Source organism: Cetorhinus maximus, chromosome 14, assembly GCF_964194155.1.
Source record: "Cetorhinus maximus chromosome 14, sCetMax3.hap1.1, whole genome shotgun sequence".
Taxonomy (NCBI): Eukaryota; Metazoa; Chordata; class Chondrichthyes; order Lamniformes; family Cetorhinidae; genus Cetorhinus; species Cetorhinus maximus.
Window position 1 is genome coordinate 108,884,968 of NC_135892.1, and position 16,133 is coordinate 108,901,100.

The following is a 16,133-nucleotide window of genomic DNA, read 5'->3' on the forward strand; positions in this document are numbered from 1 at the left end:
CATCCTGGCATGTAGAATGTATAACCAAAACGTCACAGTCTAGCTGTTTCTCATCCTGGCTGCTACCTGTTCTACTGTGTGTTTCCAGTATTTTCTCTTATTTCTGATTCTCTGCATGTTTATATTCTCCTAAACTGCAGTTAGGCTTCATGGTCTTAAAGGGACTTTGATCATGGAGCACTGCATTATTGTTCCATGTGGTCTTTACATGGTATCCTATGGCTTACCATGAGCAACAACAGGAGAAATTTGAAACTAATATGAGTAATATTGCTGAAGATTTTCATCTTGTACGCATCAGGACAAATGCAAGAATGACAAATTTCAAACAGTAAAAACAATTTATACAACAGGAGAAAAGGTTGTTAATTGGGACGTCGACCCTGGCTGAGATGTTGCCATTGAGAAAGCAACGGGGCAAGGGGACTATAGCCTCATCAAGCTCCCGAGTCATTTTAAAAAGGCACAAGGCTTGAACATATTCCTTTTGTTTGCAGAGAACGGGGCCCTGCATATGAATGTTTGTCGCTTCTGGCATAAATGAGCCACGTTGCAAACATGACTGCTTATCCTAAGTTGGTTGTTAGTGTAGCTATTAGCACACTCAGGATTGTTCAGCAAGTGCTGCCCGATCATGGAATCACATCTAACAGACATTTTGTTTTGGGTTTTGTGAGCCCGGGCTGTTTGATTACGTCCTGTACACTGCCTATTCTGAACAATCATAGGAGAACACTGTTTGATTCAATCAGCCAATTGCTGGTATGTATTAATAATGTATACATTAAAAAAAAATGTGAATGTTACACTATATGTATTACACTTTGCAATTTAATGTAGATTAATTTTGTTATGGATATTTACTGCATAACATGTTTTGGTAGAAAGAAGAAGCAATGAGAGTATAAGCTCAATGGAAAGGCACTCCCAAGTCCTAGAATCCTACAGTGTAGGAGATCATTCAGCATATTGTGTTTGTGTTGGCTTTCTGAGAGAGCTATCTGATTAGTCCCACTGCGCTACTCTTTCCCTGTAGCTCTGCAAATTTTCTCTTTTTAAACACATGGCTCTCTCACTTTGAGAACTGGCAGCTAAAGCAAAACAAAAAGCAAACTGTATTTTAGATTTTACAAATCGAAGAAGAGTAAGGAGGGAATCATCAGTCTTTGCATTGCAAGCAAGCAGTTTTGCATGCTTGATTACAAAAAGGAATTGACAACTTGCAACATAGATTGACCAGAAAGATGTTGGGGATGGGGAAACTATAGTTATAGGGGAGAGGATGCAATACTGGGACCATTTCACCTGAAGATGAAATCCCGTCCCCCGAAGTCCGCCCCCCCCCCCCTTCCAGCTCACTGATATCACCCAAGGTTTCCAGAAGTATTACAAAACTTGCCATATTTTGGAGTGCTGTCAACCCAGCTCTGGTTTCCATATTATAAAAAGGATATTGAGGTGCTGGAGAAAGTGCAAAAAGAAAGATTCGCAAGGGTCTTGTGAGTATCAAATCTGTGAGTTTATACCTTTCGGAAAAGACTGAACAAACTGGGGCTTTTTTCCTCTGGTAAATAGGAAACTGAGGGGAGACCTGATAGAGGCCTTTAAGAATGTGAAGCTGGATTTAGAGGATAGATGTAGAGAAGATGCATTAACTTGTGAAGGAGTCCAAATTTAGGGGTTGGAAATATGAGAGTCAACCAGTAAATCCAATGGGGAATTCAGGAGAAAGTTCTTCATCTGGAGAGTGGTGAGAATGTGGAAATCGCTACCACCAGGAGTGGCTGAGGTGAATAGTGTAGATGTTTCGAAAGGGAAGGTAGGTAAACAACAGGAACAAAAGGTTTTGCTGATGGGGTTAGATGAAGGGGAGGCTTGTGTAAACACGGGTGGGCTGAATGGCCTGCTGCTTTGATGTATAGCCTCTGTAATTTGTGAATAGTGAGAATGTCAGAGGACACAGAACAGATCCATGTAGAATTCCATCAACGAAGTCACTAAGTTGCCTAACCACTCATCATTTATGATCACTTTCTGCTATTTGTTTTGATCCTACATGCCATGTATCTACGATATAAGTGAATATTAAAATAACAAAACTGCTTCAGGTGCCACGAGTTTCTATGCAGTGGCTTGACCATTATGGTTGAATATTTGCCAGCCAATTTGAACACATCAAGGTCTCACAGACCGCATTCAGCTGAATGACCAAGTCCTGCCACAACTGGTGTTCATTTAAGGTGTGGCATGTTGACAGGAGGTTAGAAAAACCTCCCTGAGCAGCACCACAGGATCTTTCTAATCCGCTGGGTTGGGGCTTAGGTTGCTTTCAAATGAAATGTTAATTTCTAATAATAATATGCGGTTTATTTCTGTTCAGGCTCTATTGATCGGGGCTGGGTGGCATGGGGATGGTGTGATGGTGGTGTTGGGATGGTATGGGAATGGTTGGAAGTGATATGAGGGGGATAAAAGGAATGGGGTTGGGAATGACATGGGAAGATTGGGATGGGGATTGAAAGAGACCTTTGCAATAAAGATACTAATTTCACCCCAAATATTTTGTGGATGTCTGCTCATTTTAAATAAAAATGCAACGTAAAGTTTTTGTTTTCTTTATTTATTCTCCCATTTATTTCTTATTCCCTCTCCGGTTTGCACTGCCTGGCAAGATGGTGGAAGCAGATTCATTTGCAACTTTCAAAAGGGAATTAGATATATACTTAGAGGAAAAATTTGCAAGATTTTTGAGTGAGTAGCTGAGCCATGAAACTAATGGCCAGACAGCTTTCGCAGTCTTGGAATTATCCAGTCTCAGCTACGAAAGAAAGACTTGCGATTATATAGCGTGTTTCACAACCCTGTGACGCCCAATAAGCTTTCCAGCTATTGAAGTACTTTTTGAAATATACTCATTGGAAACACTGCAATCTCCCACGCACAGCAATGTGATAATGACCAGGTAATCTGTTTTAGTGATGCTAACTGAGGGATAACTTGGAAATAGTATCACGGGATCATTTTACATCCACCTGAGAGAACAGGCAGGGGCCTCGATTTAATGTCTCATCTAAGAGCTGTCACCTCCAACAATGTAGCACTCCCTTTATACAGCACTGGCACATTAGGCTAAATATTTGTGCTCAGGTCCTGGAGTGGGGTTTGAGCTCATCACCTGATTTAGAGCTGAGTTTGCTAACCAGTGCATCATGGCTGATGCTACACTTATGAAATCATTATAGACTGGAAGGGAGAAATTCACCAGGGTTCCTGCCCCTGTTAGAATGACCTTTGGGTGAAAAGGTGGTTGCGCTTGTTTGAATTACTTCCCTCCATAGGCAAGGAGGGTTCACGTCTCACATGTAAATAATGTGCTGGGGGACACCTGGTCCACAAGCAACTGAGACCCAGCAGGAAGGCAATGCATTCTTGAGAGGTTAAGCAGGAAGAAACACCAGCAATCAGGTTACAACGCCTCTCCAAATGGCCATCCAACACCACCAACAAAAGGTCCAGCATAAGGCCCTGCGGACCAGAACATCCTAGCTTGCTATCCAGTGGAAAATCTGACGTGCAAAGATCTCCCTTGATCTATACCTAATCCCACCCCCAGACAATCCAGGAGGATCAGCAGCCCTATTCAAGATGGAATACCCGGTTGGGATTCCCACTCCTGAACAGCATCCAGTGGTCCCCGCCAAAGACAATTCAAATTGCAGGGGGTGGTGAGGTTGAAAATTTCAATCGTGCCGTCCTCCATGGCCACAGGATTGAGGATGACTTGCTTCCACTCCACTTCGGTGCGTTCTGAGATGGCAAATAAGCCCAATGCAAGATCTGCAGACTTGGCCACATGCGGGGCAAATGGTGTTTGAAGGGTTGGGTAAATGGATTGCTTGGAGGTTTGTGCACTCCCTCCAATGACTTGACTTCACCTCCACACACCCCAGGTGAAGTCTCTCGATGTGTTGAGAAGCCTTCCTGAATGAGCCTTCTCTCCAGCACGTTGTGTCTCAATATTGATGTCGAGGTGTCTCAGTTCCCGAGCTATGATGGTGATGCGGCATTCAGATGTGTCGTTATTGGGATTGTTCATGAGGGCCCCTGAGGCTCTAGGTCCCAAACTTAATCTTGACGAGTGGAAGAGCCCTGTGCGCAATTATTTTTTAACAAGGGGCGATGATTGCGTGCTGACTATCACATGGTCTTGGCAGACAGGGCCTGGGTCCACTGGCAGAGTTGACTGGGGGCCAGGCTGTACTGTGAGACATGTCTGTGCATGATCATAACTGTGGAATGGATGAAATAGTACTGAAGGTACCCCATTACTGAGGAACCAAAGCCTAGCAAGGAATCAACACCATCGGGATAAGAAGGACCAACAGTATTCCACCAGAAAGTAACTTGCCTTTCACAGAATTGTACTGTATAGTGCAGAAGAAGGCCATTCGGCTCTCTATACCTGTGCTGGCTTTTGGAAAGAACTATTCCACTTAGTCCCATTTCCTCTACTCTTTTCACACAGTTCCACAAATCTTTCCTTTGCAATTATGTCTCCAAATCTCTTTCACTATTGAATCTGCCTCGACCGCCCTCTGAGGCAGCACATTCCGGATTGCAACAAAACAAACTGAAAATCAATGCCAGTGTTTATCTCTCCTGTTTGAATTTGGTAGAGAATTTGTTGCCCTTGAAGAGGCATCGCACTGCTCCAGGGAGGCAAGGAGTCGGCTGATAGAGTTTGCCAGGAAAATCACCTGCTGCATTGAGTTTCACTTGTGTTTAGTTGCCCTGGTGACAAAGCCTGCACACACACACAGAGAGGGCTTAAACTGCGGAGGACTAGCTGCAGAAAGGGTAAGAAATGGAAGTTTGTGGCTCAGCTTCCGGCTTCAAACTATCAACAAAGGCGCTGAGTTTCTTTTTGGGAGCCTTTTGTTGTTTGACAGGTTTACTGAAACATGCTGAATCCGAGAAAATTCCTCAATATGAGTTTGAGTGGGTGGAACTCGTAAACCAAATTCCTTATATGGCTCTCAGTTATTTTTGAGTTTGTGTGCTGAGTGAACTTCAATCAGAAACAAGGAGAAAATTAAGTTCTGGCTAATTTGTGGTGATTGATGTTATAAGAAAGACCTTTTTCCTCCTGTAAATCTACATGGCAAAGGGGGAGTGTTTTCTGTCAGGAGAGTCATTGAAACAGAGAAGGCCAAATCACCCTAGATGCAACAGGCTGTCGCTATCAGCCCACTTGCCTTAAACTTTAAATCCACATTTTAATATAAAACACTGGTTCGGCCCCAGCTGTAGTATTGTATCCAGTTCTGGGCTCTGCACTTTAGGAAGGGTGTGAAGGCATTAGAGCGGGTCCAGAAAAGGTTTACAAGAATAGTTCCAGGGATGAGGGACTTAGTTACTTTGATAGGTTGGAGAAGCTGGGCCTTAGAGAAGGTTGAGAGGAGATTGGAAAGAGGCATTCAAAAATCATGTGGAGTCTGCACAAAGTAGCTAGAGAGAAACTGTTCCCGTTGACAGAAGAGTCAAGAACCAAAGGACACAGATTTAAGATGGCTGGCAAAAGAGTCGAAGGCGACATGAGGAAAAGCTTTTTTCCGCAGCGAGTGGTTAGGATCTGGAACGCACTGCCTGAGAGTGTCGGAGGAGGCAGGTTCAATCATGGCTTCCAAACGGGAACTGGATCATTATCTGAAGAGAAATAATTGAAGGAGTACGGGGAGTGGGATTACGTGAATTGTTCTTTCAGGGGGCTGGCACAGATGCAATGGGCCAAATGGCCTCCTCCTGTGCTGTAAGCACTCTGTGATTAGATTCAAGCCCAAGAGCTGCTCCTGATGGCCGCCTTATTGAAGAGTTCATCTTATTGAAGCAAGATTCTGATGGGGTCTTTAAAATTCATTCAGGGGATGTGGGCATCGCTGGCTGGGCCAGCATTTATTGCTCATCCCTAGATGCCCTTGAAAAGGTGGTGGTGAGCTGCTGCCTTGAACCGCTGCAGTCTACAGTGCTGTTAGGGAGGGAGTTCCAGGATTTTGACCCAGCGACCGTGAAGGAACGGCGATATAGTTCCAAGTCGGAATGGTGAGTGACTTGGAGGGGAACTTCCAGGTGGTTGTGTTCCCATCTACCTGCTGCCCTTGTCCTTCTAGATGGTAGTGGTTGTGGGTTTGAAAGGTTTGATAGCGTGGGTGCTGAGAGATTGTTTCCCCCTGGCTGGGGAATCTAAAACACAGGGGGCACAGTCTCAGGATAAAGGGCTGATCAGTTAGGACTGAGACGGGGAGAAACTTCTCCACTAAAGGGTTGTGAATCTTTGCACTTCTTTGCCCTAGAGGGTTGTGTCTGTCAGGGAATTGAGGGATAGGAGTAACTAAGTGGAGCTGAGGCAGAAGATCAGCCCGGATCATATTGCATGGTGGAGCAGACTTGAGGGTCATATGGTCTCCTCCTGCTCCCATCTCTTATGCTTGTCATGTCTGGGATAACCCTGCTTGCTGCTGTACTAATACTCAGCAGGTCAGAAGGTTCTGCGTTTAGTCCCAGGCACTGGGGAGAGTGACCTGTCTCCCCAAAACATATTTGAGTGTGTGGAGAGATTGGACTTGTCGGTGATGCGACTGTGGTGGAATAACAGGTTGGCACCCACTGGCCTAGCACATTTGTGAAAAGCTGCCAGTTTGGAGAGTCTTGTGTCCAGGAGCAAAGTGACAGAACAAACAAACTTTGAAATTGTCCCATCTCTGGCTGCTATGGTAAGGGCTTCCTGGGAGACAGTGGTGGATTGGTAATGCCTTTAGACCAGAGCTCCAGGCTAATGCTCTGGGGACATGGGTTCAAATCCCACCATGGTAGCTGGTGGAATTTAAATTCAATTAATAAATCTGGAATATAAAGCTAGTCCCTGTAATGGTGACCATGAAGCTATCATTCCAGTGAAGCTTAACGGCAAACTGGAGGAACAGCACCTCATCTTTCGACCAGGCACTTTACAGTCTTCCGGACTTAATATTGAGTTCAACAATTTCAGATCATGAACTCTCTCCTCTATCCGATCCCCCTTTTTCCAATAACTTATAATCTTTTTTTATAAATGTATTTTTCTTTTCCCACCTATTTTTAAATTTATTTCGATCTATTGTTTTATCTCCACGTTTTAGCCCATTTCGATTCCTTCCCCCCATCCCACCCCCACTAGGGCCATCTGCCACTATCTTGCTACCCTTAATGTCACCATTAGCACATTCCTTAGATAATATCACCACCGTCAACACCCCTTTGTCCTTTTGTCTATGACATCTTTGGCAATCTCTTCTTTGCCTCCACCTATCACTGGCCCCCTATTGAGCTCTACCTGTCCCACCCCCCTCTACCAGCTTATATTTCACCTCATTTCTATATTTCTTAGTTCTGATGAAGGGTCATACGGACTCGAAACGTCAACTGTATTCCTCTCTGCAGATGCTGTCAGACCTGCTGAGTTTTTCCAGGTATTTTTGTTTTTGTTCTAGATTTCCAGCATCCGCAGTATCTTGCTTTTATCAAACTATCATTGATTGCCATAAGACCCCATCTGGTTCACTTAGGGAAGGAAATCTGCCATCCTTACCTGGTCTGGCCTACACATGACTCCAGACCCCACAGCAATGTCGTTGACTCTGAAATGACCTAGCAAGCCGCTCAGTTAGGGATGGGCAACAAATGCGAGAAGAGAGGCAGATCCCTTGAGTATGCTCCTGTTTCCCAATTCCACCCCACCCCACTTCCTCTCCTGCAGGGTTTGACTGGGATACGACCCCAAGGTGGTATATGAGCTCAGTAGAGCCAGAGCAAGGCTTATTGCTGGGTGATTTCCTCTCACAGAGAGCAGGTTCTTTCATAGCTCTCCCATTCTCTTCTGGAAGGTATTGATCCTGCTCAATATGATGAGGGTAATTATGACCCACATTAGCCCATCCACCCAGTAAAGACCTACAGCTACCAATCCTCCGAGAGTCAAGCTGGGCACCTCGCCCATGCTTCACCTGCGAGCCTCAGTTTCAATAAGCTATTCGACCCTGGGTTGTTTCACGTTATGGCCGAGCCTGACCTTTCTGCCCTTCCTGGGGGGTGGGGATAAGTTCTTGGGGCTCTTAAGCAAAGGTCACAATGGGGTCTTTTTAATTTCGCAGGGATGGGGAAGCTGGTTCTGTCACGTCAGCCCCTTGGTGTAAATGGGCAGGTCGCACCACACCATATTTTCGAGACCTGAGCCTTTTCGGCGGGCCGTGGGTTATTCCACCACAGGGGGGCATGGTGGGCACGTCCAGTCCTCACACGGCATCCACACGCTTCTTATTGAAGGCAGAAAAATAACCCGAATTGAATAAACGGTTTGATGGGGGGAAGGGGGTTGGGTGGGGTCCGGATGGAGAGACTAAGGGCGGCGAATAACCTTCCTCATCCAACGTCCATCTTGTCAGTCAAAGGCTTGGATTTTCCGGCCCTGCCAGGGTGTGATCGCTGTGGGGGGGGCGGGGTTTGCGGAGGCCCAGCCAAAACCCCATCGGCTTTCGGCAGGACCGGACCATCCCAGTGGCGGGCGGGGATAGAAAATCCCACCCAAATGTCTTGAGGGGGTTGAATTGAATTGAAGGGGTGTGAAGAGGAATTCCCTCCTCTCTGACAGACAATGGCCAGGCACTAGGCTCTGCTCTATTGCTGTCACATAGGAACAGGAGGAGGCCATTCAGCCCCTCGAGCCTGTTCCATGAGATTATGGATGATCGGTATCTTAACTCTATCCCAGCCACGTTGGTTCCATGATCTCTTAATGCCCAGGCCTAATGAAAAGCTATCAACCCAGCTTTAACATTGAACCTCCGCTCCAACAGCTGTTTTGGGGGAGAAAGTTCCGGATTTCCACGACCCATTGGGTGAAGAAGTTCTTCCTGGCATCACCCCTGAATGGCCTCGCTCTACTTTTGAGGCTATGCCTCTTTGTTCTGGACTCTACCCTCCCCGGTCCCCATCTCCCAACCCCAAGAGAAGAAATAGTTTCTCTCCACCAACTCCTTTGATCATCTTAAACAACTCCATTCTTTTTCCTCACTTGCAGGATGTGGGTGTCGCTGGCTGGGCCAGCATTTATTGCCCATCCCTAATTGCTCTTGAGAAGGTGGTGGTGAGCTGCCTTCTTGAACCGCTGCAGCCCATGTGGTGTAGGTATACCCACAGTGCTGTTAGGGAGGGAGTTCCAGGATTGTGACCCAGCGACAGTGAAGGAACGCCGATATATTTCCAAGTCAGGATGGTGAGTGGCTTGGAGGGGAATTTGGAAGGTATTGATCCTGCTCATGGATGAGGGTAATTATGACCCACATTAGCCCATCCACCCAGTAAAGACCTAGAGCTACCAATCCTCTGAGAGTCAAGCTGGGCACGGTGGTGTTCCCATGTGTCTGCTGCCCTTGTCCTTCTAGGTGGTAGACTGCTTTCTTTCTCTTATTGTCTTGAGGGTGGTAGCTCAGTCTGTCTGATATTCTTGACCAGCTTGAGCCACCATCTATAGCAGAGGAGGAGGAATCAGATAGCAACAGCAAAAGGCTTGTGGCCCCTGGGGATAGTTTTATACTTTGCTGTTGATCTCCTTGCCTGAAAGTATTGACGATCTGTTTCTCACAGGCTGTAAGTCCCCAAACACTGAGCGGGCTGCGGGGGTGAGGGGCTTGCGACAGGGGCTGGCATCACAGAAGGTGCCCAGTCCCATGAGGGCAATGCTCACCAGCTTGAGGCCCACCCTGCAGGGCATCAGAAGGTGGGAGACGGAGTCTATGGGTCCGCACCACAGTCAATCGCAAGCCTTCGGGAGAGGCCCCAGCTCGGAGCAGGCCGGGATTAGCCAGCAAACCAGACTCAGCACATGGACACCACTGATACACAAACAAGCAAACCAGCAGGTAAATTAGTGATTCAGTCACATGTTGTCATGTTGCCTTTGGCTTATTAATGAATTTGTTTTTACAACATTAGCAAATAAATTGTCTCCTTTGATTTTATATTTTTCCCTCCAATTTCAAATCTCCTCAGATCTGCTTGTCATATTCTGGCTTTTGATTATGAAGAGTGCCCCTAGTTTATGGTTAAGTCACTGTCAACTCAGATTGTGTATTTGTATTTTATACAAGAGCTCCTCCTGTAGGTCTGACCGCTCATTACACCCCCTGTGCTGTGAGCTCCCTCTACTGGTGCCAACCCTCACTACAACCATTGAATGCTGAATACTGTAAATTAAACGTCTTGCCAATAACACAGTGTACAGTGAATATTCTCCTCTTGCAGCTCTTTGATGAGAGGGTGACTCTTGTGAGTCATTGGTTTGACCTATGGACTGATAAGCAGAGGAGACGGTTTCTACGCAGTGTCCTAACACGTTGCAGTAAATCACAACTCAAGTAAGTGTGAACCAAAACACCCAAGTCAAAGCTGAGAACTCAATAGGAATCCAGGTGTCATTGCAGAGGTCGGTTGTTTAAATTGTTTTTGCTTTGAATATGTCGCTTCCGTCGTGTGTTTTATTTTCCTGGTTGTGTTCACACGAATCCCTGAGGCAGATGTTGTCAGAGAGGCAGCGCAGCCTGAAAATGTCCCGTTCGAACAGGCTTATCGCTGGCCCCAGTGAACTCCTTTTCCTTCTCTCCGGACTCGTCCGAGGTTGACAGGTGTCTCACCAGAACACGTGGAGCGAGAGAGACAAAAGGGACACTTAGCCCAATCCAATCTGTCCTCCCGCAGACGATGGACTTTAGTTGCTCATCCAGAGGCAGAGGAAGCACACGCTTACATCTGTTTCCATTGCTCATTTTCCCTGGAACAGCTCACCAGCCTGAAGCTATAGTTTGAGGGGCCCTACTCCACCTCAAGCACAACTGACCAGGAAACTCTCCTACTCTCACTGCCTGTCGGAGGCCTATTGGGCTGGTTTATAGTCAACCAGTTTGGCCACGTTATGAACGCACCTTCCATGACCATCAAGTCCTGGAGTGGGACGTGAACCCAAGGCAGAGGCAGGGACATTACCCACTGCACCACAAGGCCTCCTATAGACTTTGCTGGTCACTTTTAATCTACTGAGGGAAAGGCCTATATAATAACCAACAGAGATAATCAGTAAAATCTCCAGCCTGTTCACCTCATGGTACAGGTAAGCATTGTCCCCTGAGAGATATTTGATAAGCATAGTCTATAATATCAGCTCCCAATTCACCCTCAATCAGACTGAGGGGTGATCTAATTGAGGAGTTTAAATTAATCAAAGGATTCAATAGGATAAATACAGAGAAACTATTTCCTCTGGTTTGGGAGGTGTGTTGTGGGTGGAGGGGTGAGTCCAGAGCATAATCTTAAAACTAGAGCTAGGCTGTTCAGGAGTGACATCAGGAAACACTTCCTCACACAAAGGGCAGTGGAAATCTGGGATTCCCCAGGCTCTGGATGGTGAGGGTCAATTGGAGCTTTCAAGACTGAGATTGACAGGTAGGGGGAGTGAGGGATAGGGAATCAAGGCAGCTAAATGGAGTTAAGATGCAGATCAGTCATGGTTAATTAACCATGGGGGCGGAATAGTTTCCTTCTGCCCCTAGTGTTGTTACATTAATGCCTTGTTACCTATTGAGTGGTAATTGGGGCTTTGTGTCCACACAGGTTTATCCAGGACTGGTTTACCGAGACTGTCCCAGTTGCTAGACTGGATTTCACCACCATCCTGCCACGATTCCTGTCGCTTTACATCTTCTCGTTCCTGAATCCCAGAGAGCTGTGCTCCGGATCCCAGGTCAGCTGGTACTGGAGGTTCCTGTCAGAGCAGGTCAGCCATTCCACTCGATGTTTTCAGAAAGACTGCGCTCCCGTGGAATCTGGTGGGGGTGGGGAAGGGGGTGGGGGAGGGGGTGCGGGGTGAGGTGGTCATTTGCGAATGGTTATTCACACAGGAGATTCCACAAGTGTTAGTCCATAACCCTCCGGTTATCAGCTACGACATACTGAAGCTTGTTGTGAAGGGTCACCATATCCCAAATAGCGATCAAACTCCCTTGACCCTCTGAATAATGCGAAATGTGTGAGTGATGACTCATTTTGGGAAAGGAATCCTAGAACAGTTTTGGAGATGGCAGTGGAGGGGGACACCCTTTGACCCATTGTCTCACTCCAGCAGTCCCAGAGTAACAGCACAGCCCCTAAGCTCTTTGGTGCCACAGAAAGGGTGGTGGGGGTTGGGGTGGTGGGAGTCAGGGTGGGGAAGGGGGGAGGGTGGGAAAGAGGCTTCCAGCTAGTCTTTGTCAACATCCCACAGCCAAGGATGTCCAGAGAGAGAGAGGGGGTGGGGGGCAGTAAATCTGTTGTAAAGGCCACAGGAGGTGTGGAAATAGTCTACACCTGACTGTTTACCTGTGCTCAGGGAATCTTCCATTATAAGTTGTGGTTGTGCTTCACAAAGAGACAGCACCAAGTGATGCTTTAGAAAGTTACAGTCGATTGTCACTCAAAGTAATCTCTTCCTGACCCTATTTTGAAAATGGATGATGTAGACCATTTGCGTTCGTATGATTAAAGTGTCACATGGACAAATCATCAGCCCGCCTCCCACCCCCGCAAAAAGTATGAATTTTTGAACTCTTCCAAAGAGCTAGCACAGCCACAATGGGCTGAATGGCCTCCTGTGCTGTAGGATTCTGTAGTCCAAGTCGAAGGATTTCAGTGTGAAGGACTGTAAGTTTTAGATGAACAGTGAATAAACATTAATTGTACAGTAGACTGTCATCACAAACCCAGAGGGCTTCAGTACAACATACCAGGTGCTGTGAGGAAGGCTGGAGAATAAACCGGTTTATTGGTAACTCAGGGGAGCAAGCAGTTAGTATTGACTCCTGGAGTTGATGCCGGTCTTGCTGAATCTGGAGTACCCAGGATTGTGCCCTTGATTTGTAGACAACTATTTCGGCTGTGCCCTCACAAGGGGGCATTGATCAGGGACTGGATAACTGCTCACAAAGAGATTGAGAGATCTGAGGGACTGTCATGCTAGATCACTCATACACACATTCTACAGGCTGCATTTGTGGAGAGGGGTAAACAGCTTCTGGCCTGGGGGAGATTGGGTTTGTATCGTTTGTATGGACAGTGACATCATATACCACATCGGGCAGTATAGCTCCAATCAGAATCTGATCCTCGAAATATCATCAATAGGATGTAACATACTCTGTATCTCATATATGCAGGGACTCTCTCTCTTTCTCTCCCTGCTTCTTGTGCACTCTCTCAGTCTCTCACACACAATCTATCCATCTGATACCCTCAATTTCTTGCTCTCTAACTTGCTTAATACTCCCCCTTTCTCCCTACGCTCCACCTCTCACTTTCACACACTTCACACTTTTACCTCTCCTCCATGCCTCTGCACTCTCTCCTGATCAGCCTCACTCTCTTTCTTCCCTACAGTCTTACCTTCACTCTCTCCACTCTATTTCCCACACCTTCCCTTTCTTCCTCAACCTCTCGCTCTTTCTTCCCCATTCTCTCACACTCTCCCTCCCTTCCCCAACCTCTCTCGCTCTTTCCTTCCCACTCTCTCACACTCTCCCTCCCTTCCCCAACCTCTCTCGCTCTTTCCTTCCCACTCTCTCACACTCTTCCTCCCTTCCCCAGCCTCTCTCGCTCTTTCTTTCCCGCTCTCACACTCTCCCTCCCTTCCCCAACCTCTCTCGCTCTTTCTTTCCCGCTCTCTCACTCTCCCTCCCTTCCCCAACCTCTCTCGCTCTTTCCTTCCCATTCTCTCATACTCTCCCTCCATTCCCCAACCTCTCTCGCTCTTTCCTTCCCATTCTCTCACACTCTCCCTCCCTTCCCCAACCTCTCTCGCTCTTTCTTTCCCACTCTCTCACACTCTTCCTCCCTTCCCCAGCCTCTCTCGCTCTTTCTTTCCCACTCTCTCACTCTCCCTCCCTTCCCCAACCTCTCTCGCTCTTTCCTTCCCATTCTCTCACACTCTCCCTCCATTCCCCAACCTCTCTCGCTCTTTCTTTCCCGCTCTCTCACAGTCTCCCTCCCTTCCCCAGCCTCTCTCCCTGTCTTTCTCTTTCATTCTCTCATCCTGTGATTACAATAATGCAGATAATCCATCATCTTTAACTGTTTGAATTGCCTGAGCAAAGAAATGGTTTACATATCTTGGTTTATATATCAGTGCCATGTGCATTAACATTGTCGCAGTGTTTTGTGAAGATTTCCAATAAAACTGTAAATCTGAAGGGATTTACACCCACAGGGGTGACAGCTCTGCAAAGGCATTACCCCCGATAAGGCAAGTTCATGTGCTGGTGTTCCCAGTGTGAAAGAGGGTGCTCAAGGACAATGTGGGTGTGAGACAGGTTCCAATTCCCTCAAATGATCTTCCATTGACTCTGTCCCCTCCCTCAGCATTGAGGGATCACAGAATCTCCGGTTAGATTTGTGCTGTCAATGAACACAAGGATTAGGAACAGGAATAGACCATTCAGCCATTGTGCCTGGTCTGCCATTCGATAAGATCCTGGCTGATGGGATTGAGGCTTTAACTCCACTTTCCTGCCTGCCCCCCATAACCCCTGTCAATGAAAAATGTGTCTAACTCAGCCTTGAATAGATTCACTGCTCTCTGGGGAAGAGAATTTCAAAGGTTAATGACCTCCTGAGAGAAAAAGATTCTTCCCATCTCCGTCTTAAACATTATTTTTAAACTGCTTCTCCTAGTTCTGGTCTCCCCATCAAGGGGAAACATCCTCTCAACATCGACCCTGTCAAACCTCCCTCCCATATTGAAAAATATGTTTCAATATCATCTCTCATTCTTCTAAACTCCAATGAGCCATGGAATCATCATTACATGTGAACATCTCATTGTGTTTTGGCAGGATTGCCTGTGGATGCCCAAGTGTGTGAAGCAAGGTTGGTTTCTGCCCTACACACCCCCAGACCATGAATATGGTGCATGGAAACGCCATTATGTGGCGTGTGCCTGTAGCCTGGACTACCCCACACCCATGGAGACAGCCAAAATCTATGGAGTCCTTGAAGAACCCAAAGAGATCACAGAGGAACGGGAGGAGAGGTGGAATGAAAAGTTTCTGAGGAGACTAATCCAGGACAGACTGGCCCGACAGAAGAGTGAGTACAACTGAGGCATCGTGTGAACTTGACCCCTCAGCGGGTGCCTCTGACTTCCCCCTTCCCCTCCAGGCGAGGCTGAGTCATGTTGGAGTTTTGCTTCCTCCCCTACCTCACTCGAGTGACCTCCTCCGCATTTGAGCTGACTTCAGTGAGGAGGCCGTTAGGGTCAAATCTGCCAAATTGGATTGGTCGCTTGCTATGCATCTCCCCCAGTAGAAAACTGCTGCTGTTTGTAGCTACTCCTGCCAGGAGAGCTGCTATCATGGTTTGTCACGCTGGTCTGTCTTGCACCATCCCCACACACCCACAGTAGCTCGCCTGTAACTATTCTGTGACTTCTGTCATCCAACGACGCCTAGGTTGACCCCTCTTTCTGCTGCCCTCCACTTTGCCCTCTAGGAGAGATCGCTGTAGCTTTACGGCTTTGAGTAAATGGCTGAAATACTGACATTTTCTTTCCTGGATGTCACTTTTAGAGTGTTTTTTTAGCTCTTGCAATTTCAAGCACCTCTTCATTTGTCTTGTGTATGGATTTTTAAATATACATCTTAGCAGCCACGTTTCAAAGACCCCTGTTTTTTTCCACAGGTCTCTATTTATCACAAACTGTGGAAACAAAATGGAGAGAGCTGTAGAACAGGCAGCTGATCCAATAATCTTAACTTTACAGTATGGTCCAAAGCCAGAATTAGACACATGTGTGTTACCAAGCTGTTTGACCCACTGCAGACAATGCTGTCCCCTCCCTCAGCTGATACTAGACACACGGGTTTGCAGCAAGGGGTCAGTGGGTAGCAATTAGCGGCCGGAGCCCTGACAGATTTTACTTTCCCGCTCCAGGGTTAATTTCTCTCCGGAAAGCTCCACAGAGAGAGAGGAGTTAAACCTGTGATCTCAGGGCAGAAGGGAAGGAACTGGCCTCAATGTCTCTG

At 46.9% G+C, this 16,133-nt stretch overlaps 1 protein-coding gene across 1 annotated transcript in view; it reads left to right on the top strand.

Annotated features, from left to right (window-relative positions):
- Positions 1 to 4,739: 4,739 nt before the first annotated feature.
- ect2l (epithelial cell transforming 2 like) overlaps positions 4,740 to 16,133 on the top strand; it is a 42,796-nt gene continuing 31,402 nt past the window's right edge. The window contains exons 1-5 of the mRNA XM_078557538.1: positions 4,740 to 4,857; positions 9,679 to 9,953; positions 10,336 to 10,448; positions 11,698 to 11,860; positions 14,946 to 15,198. Coding sequence (XP_078413664.1) covers positions 9,762 to 9,953; positions 10,336 to 10,448; positions 11,698 to 11,860; positions 14,946 to 15,198 — 721 coding nt within the window. The 5' untranslated portion in view covers positions 4,740 to 4,857; positions 9,679 to 9,761. The remainder of the gene's footprint in view (positions 4,858 to 9,678; positions 9,954 to 10,335; positions 10,449 to 11,697; positions 11,861 to 14,945; positions 15,199 to 16,133) is intronic.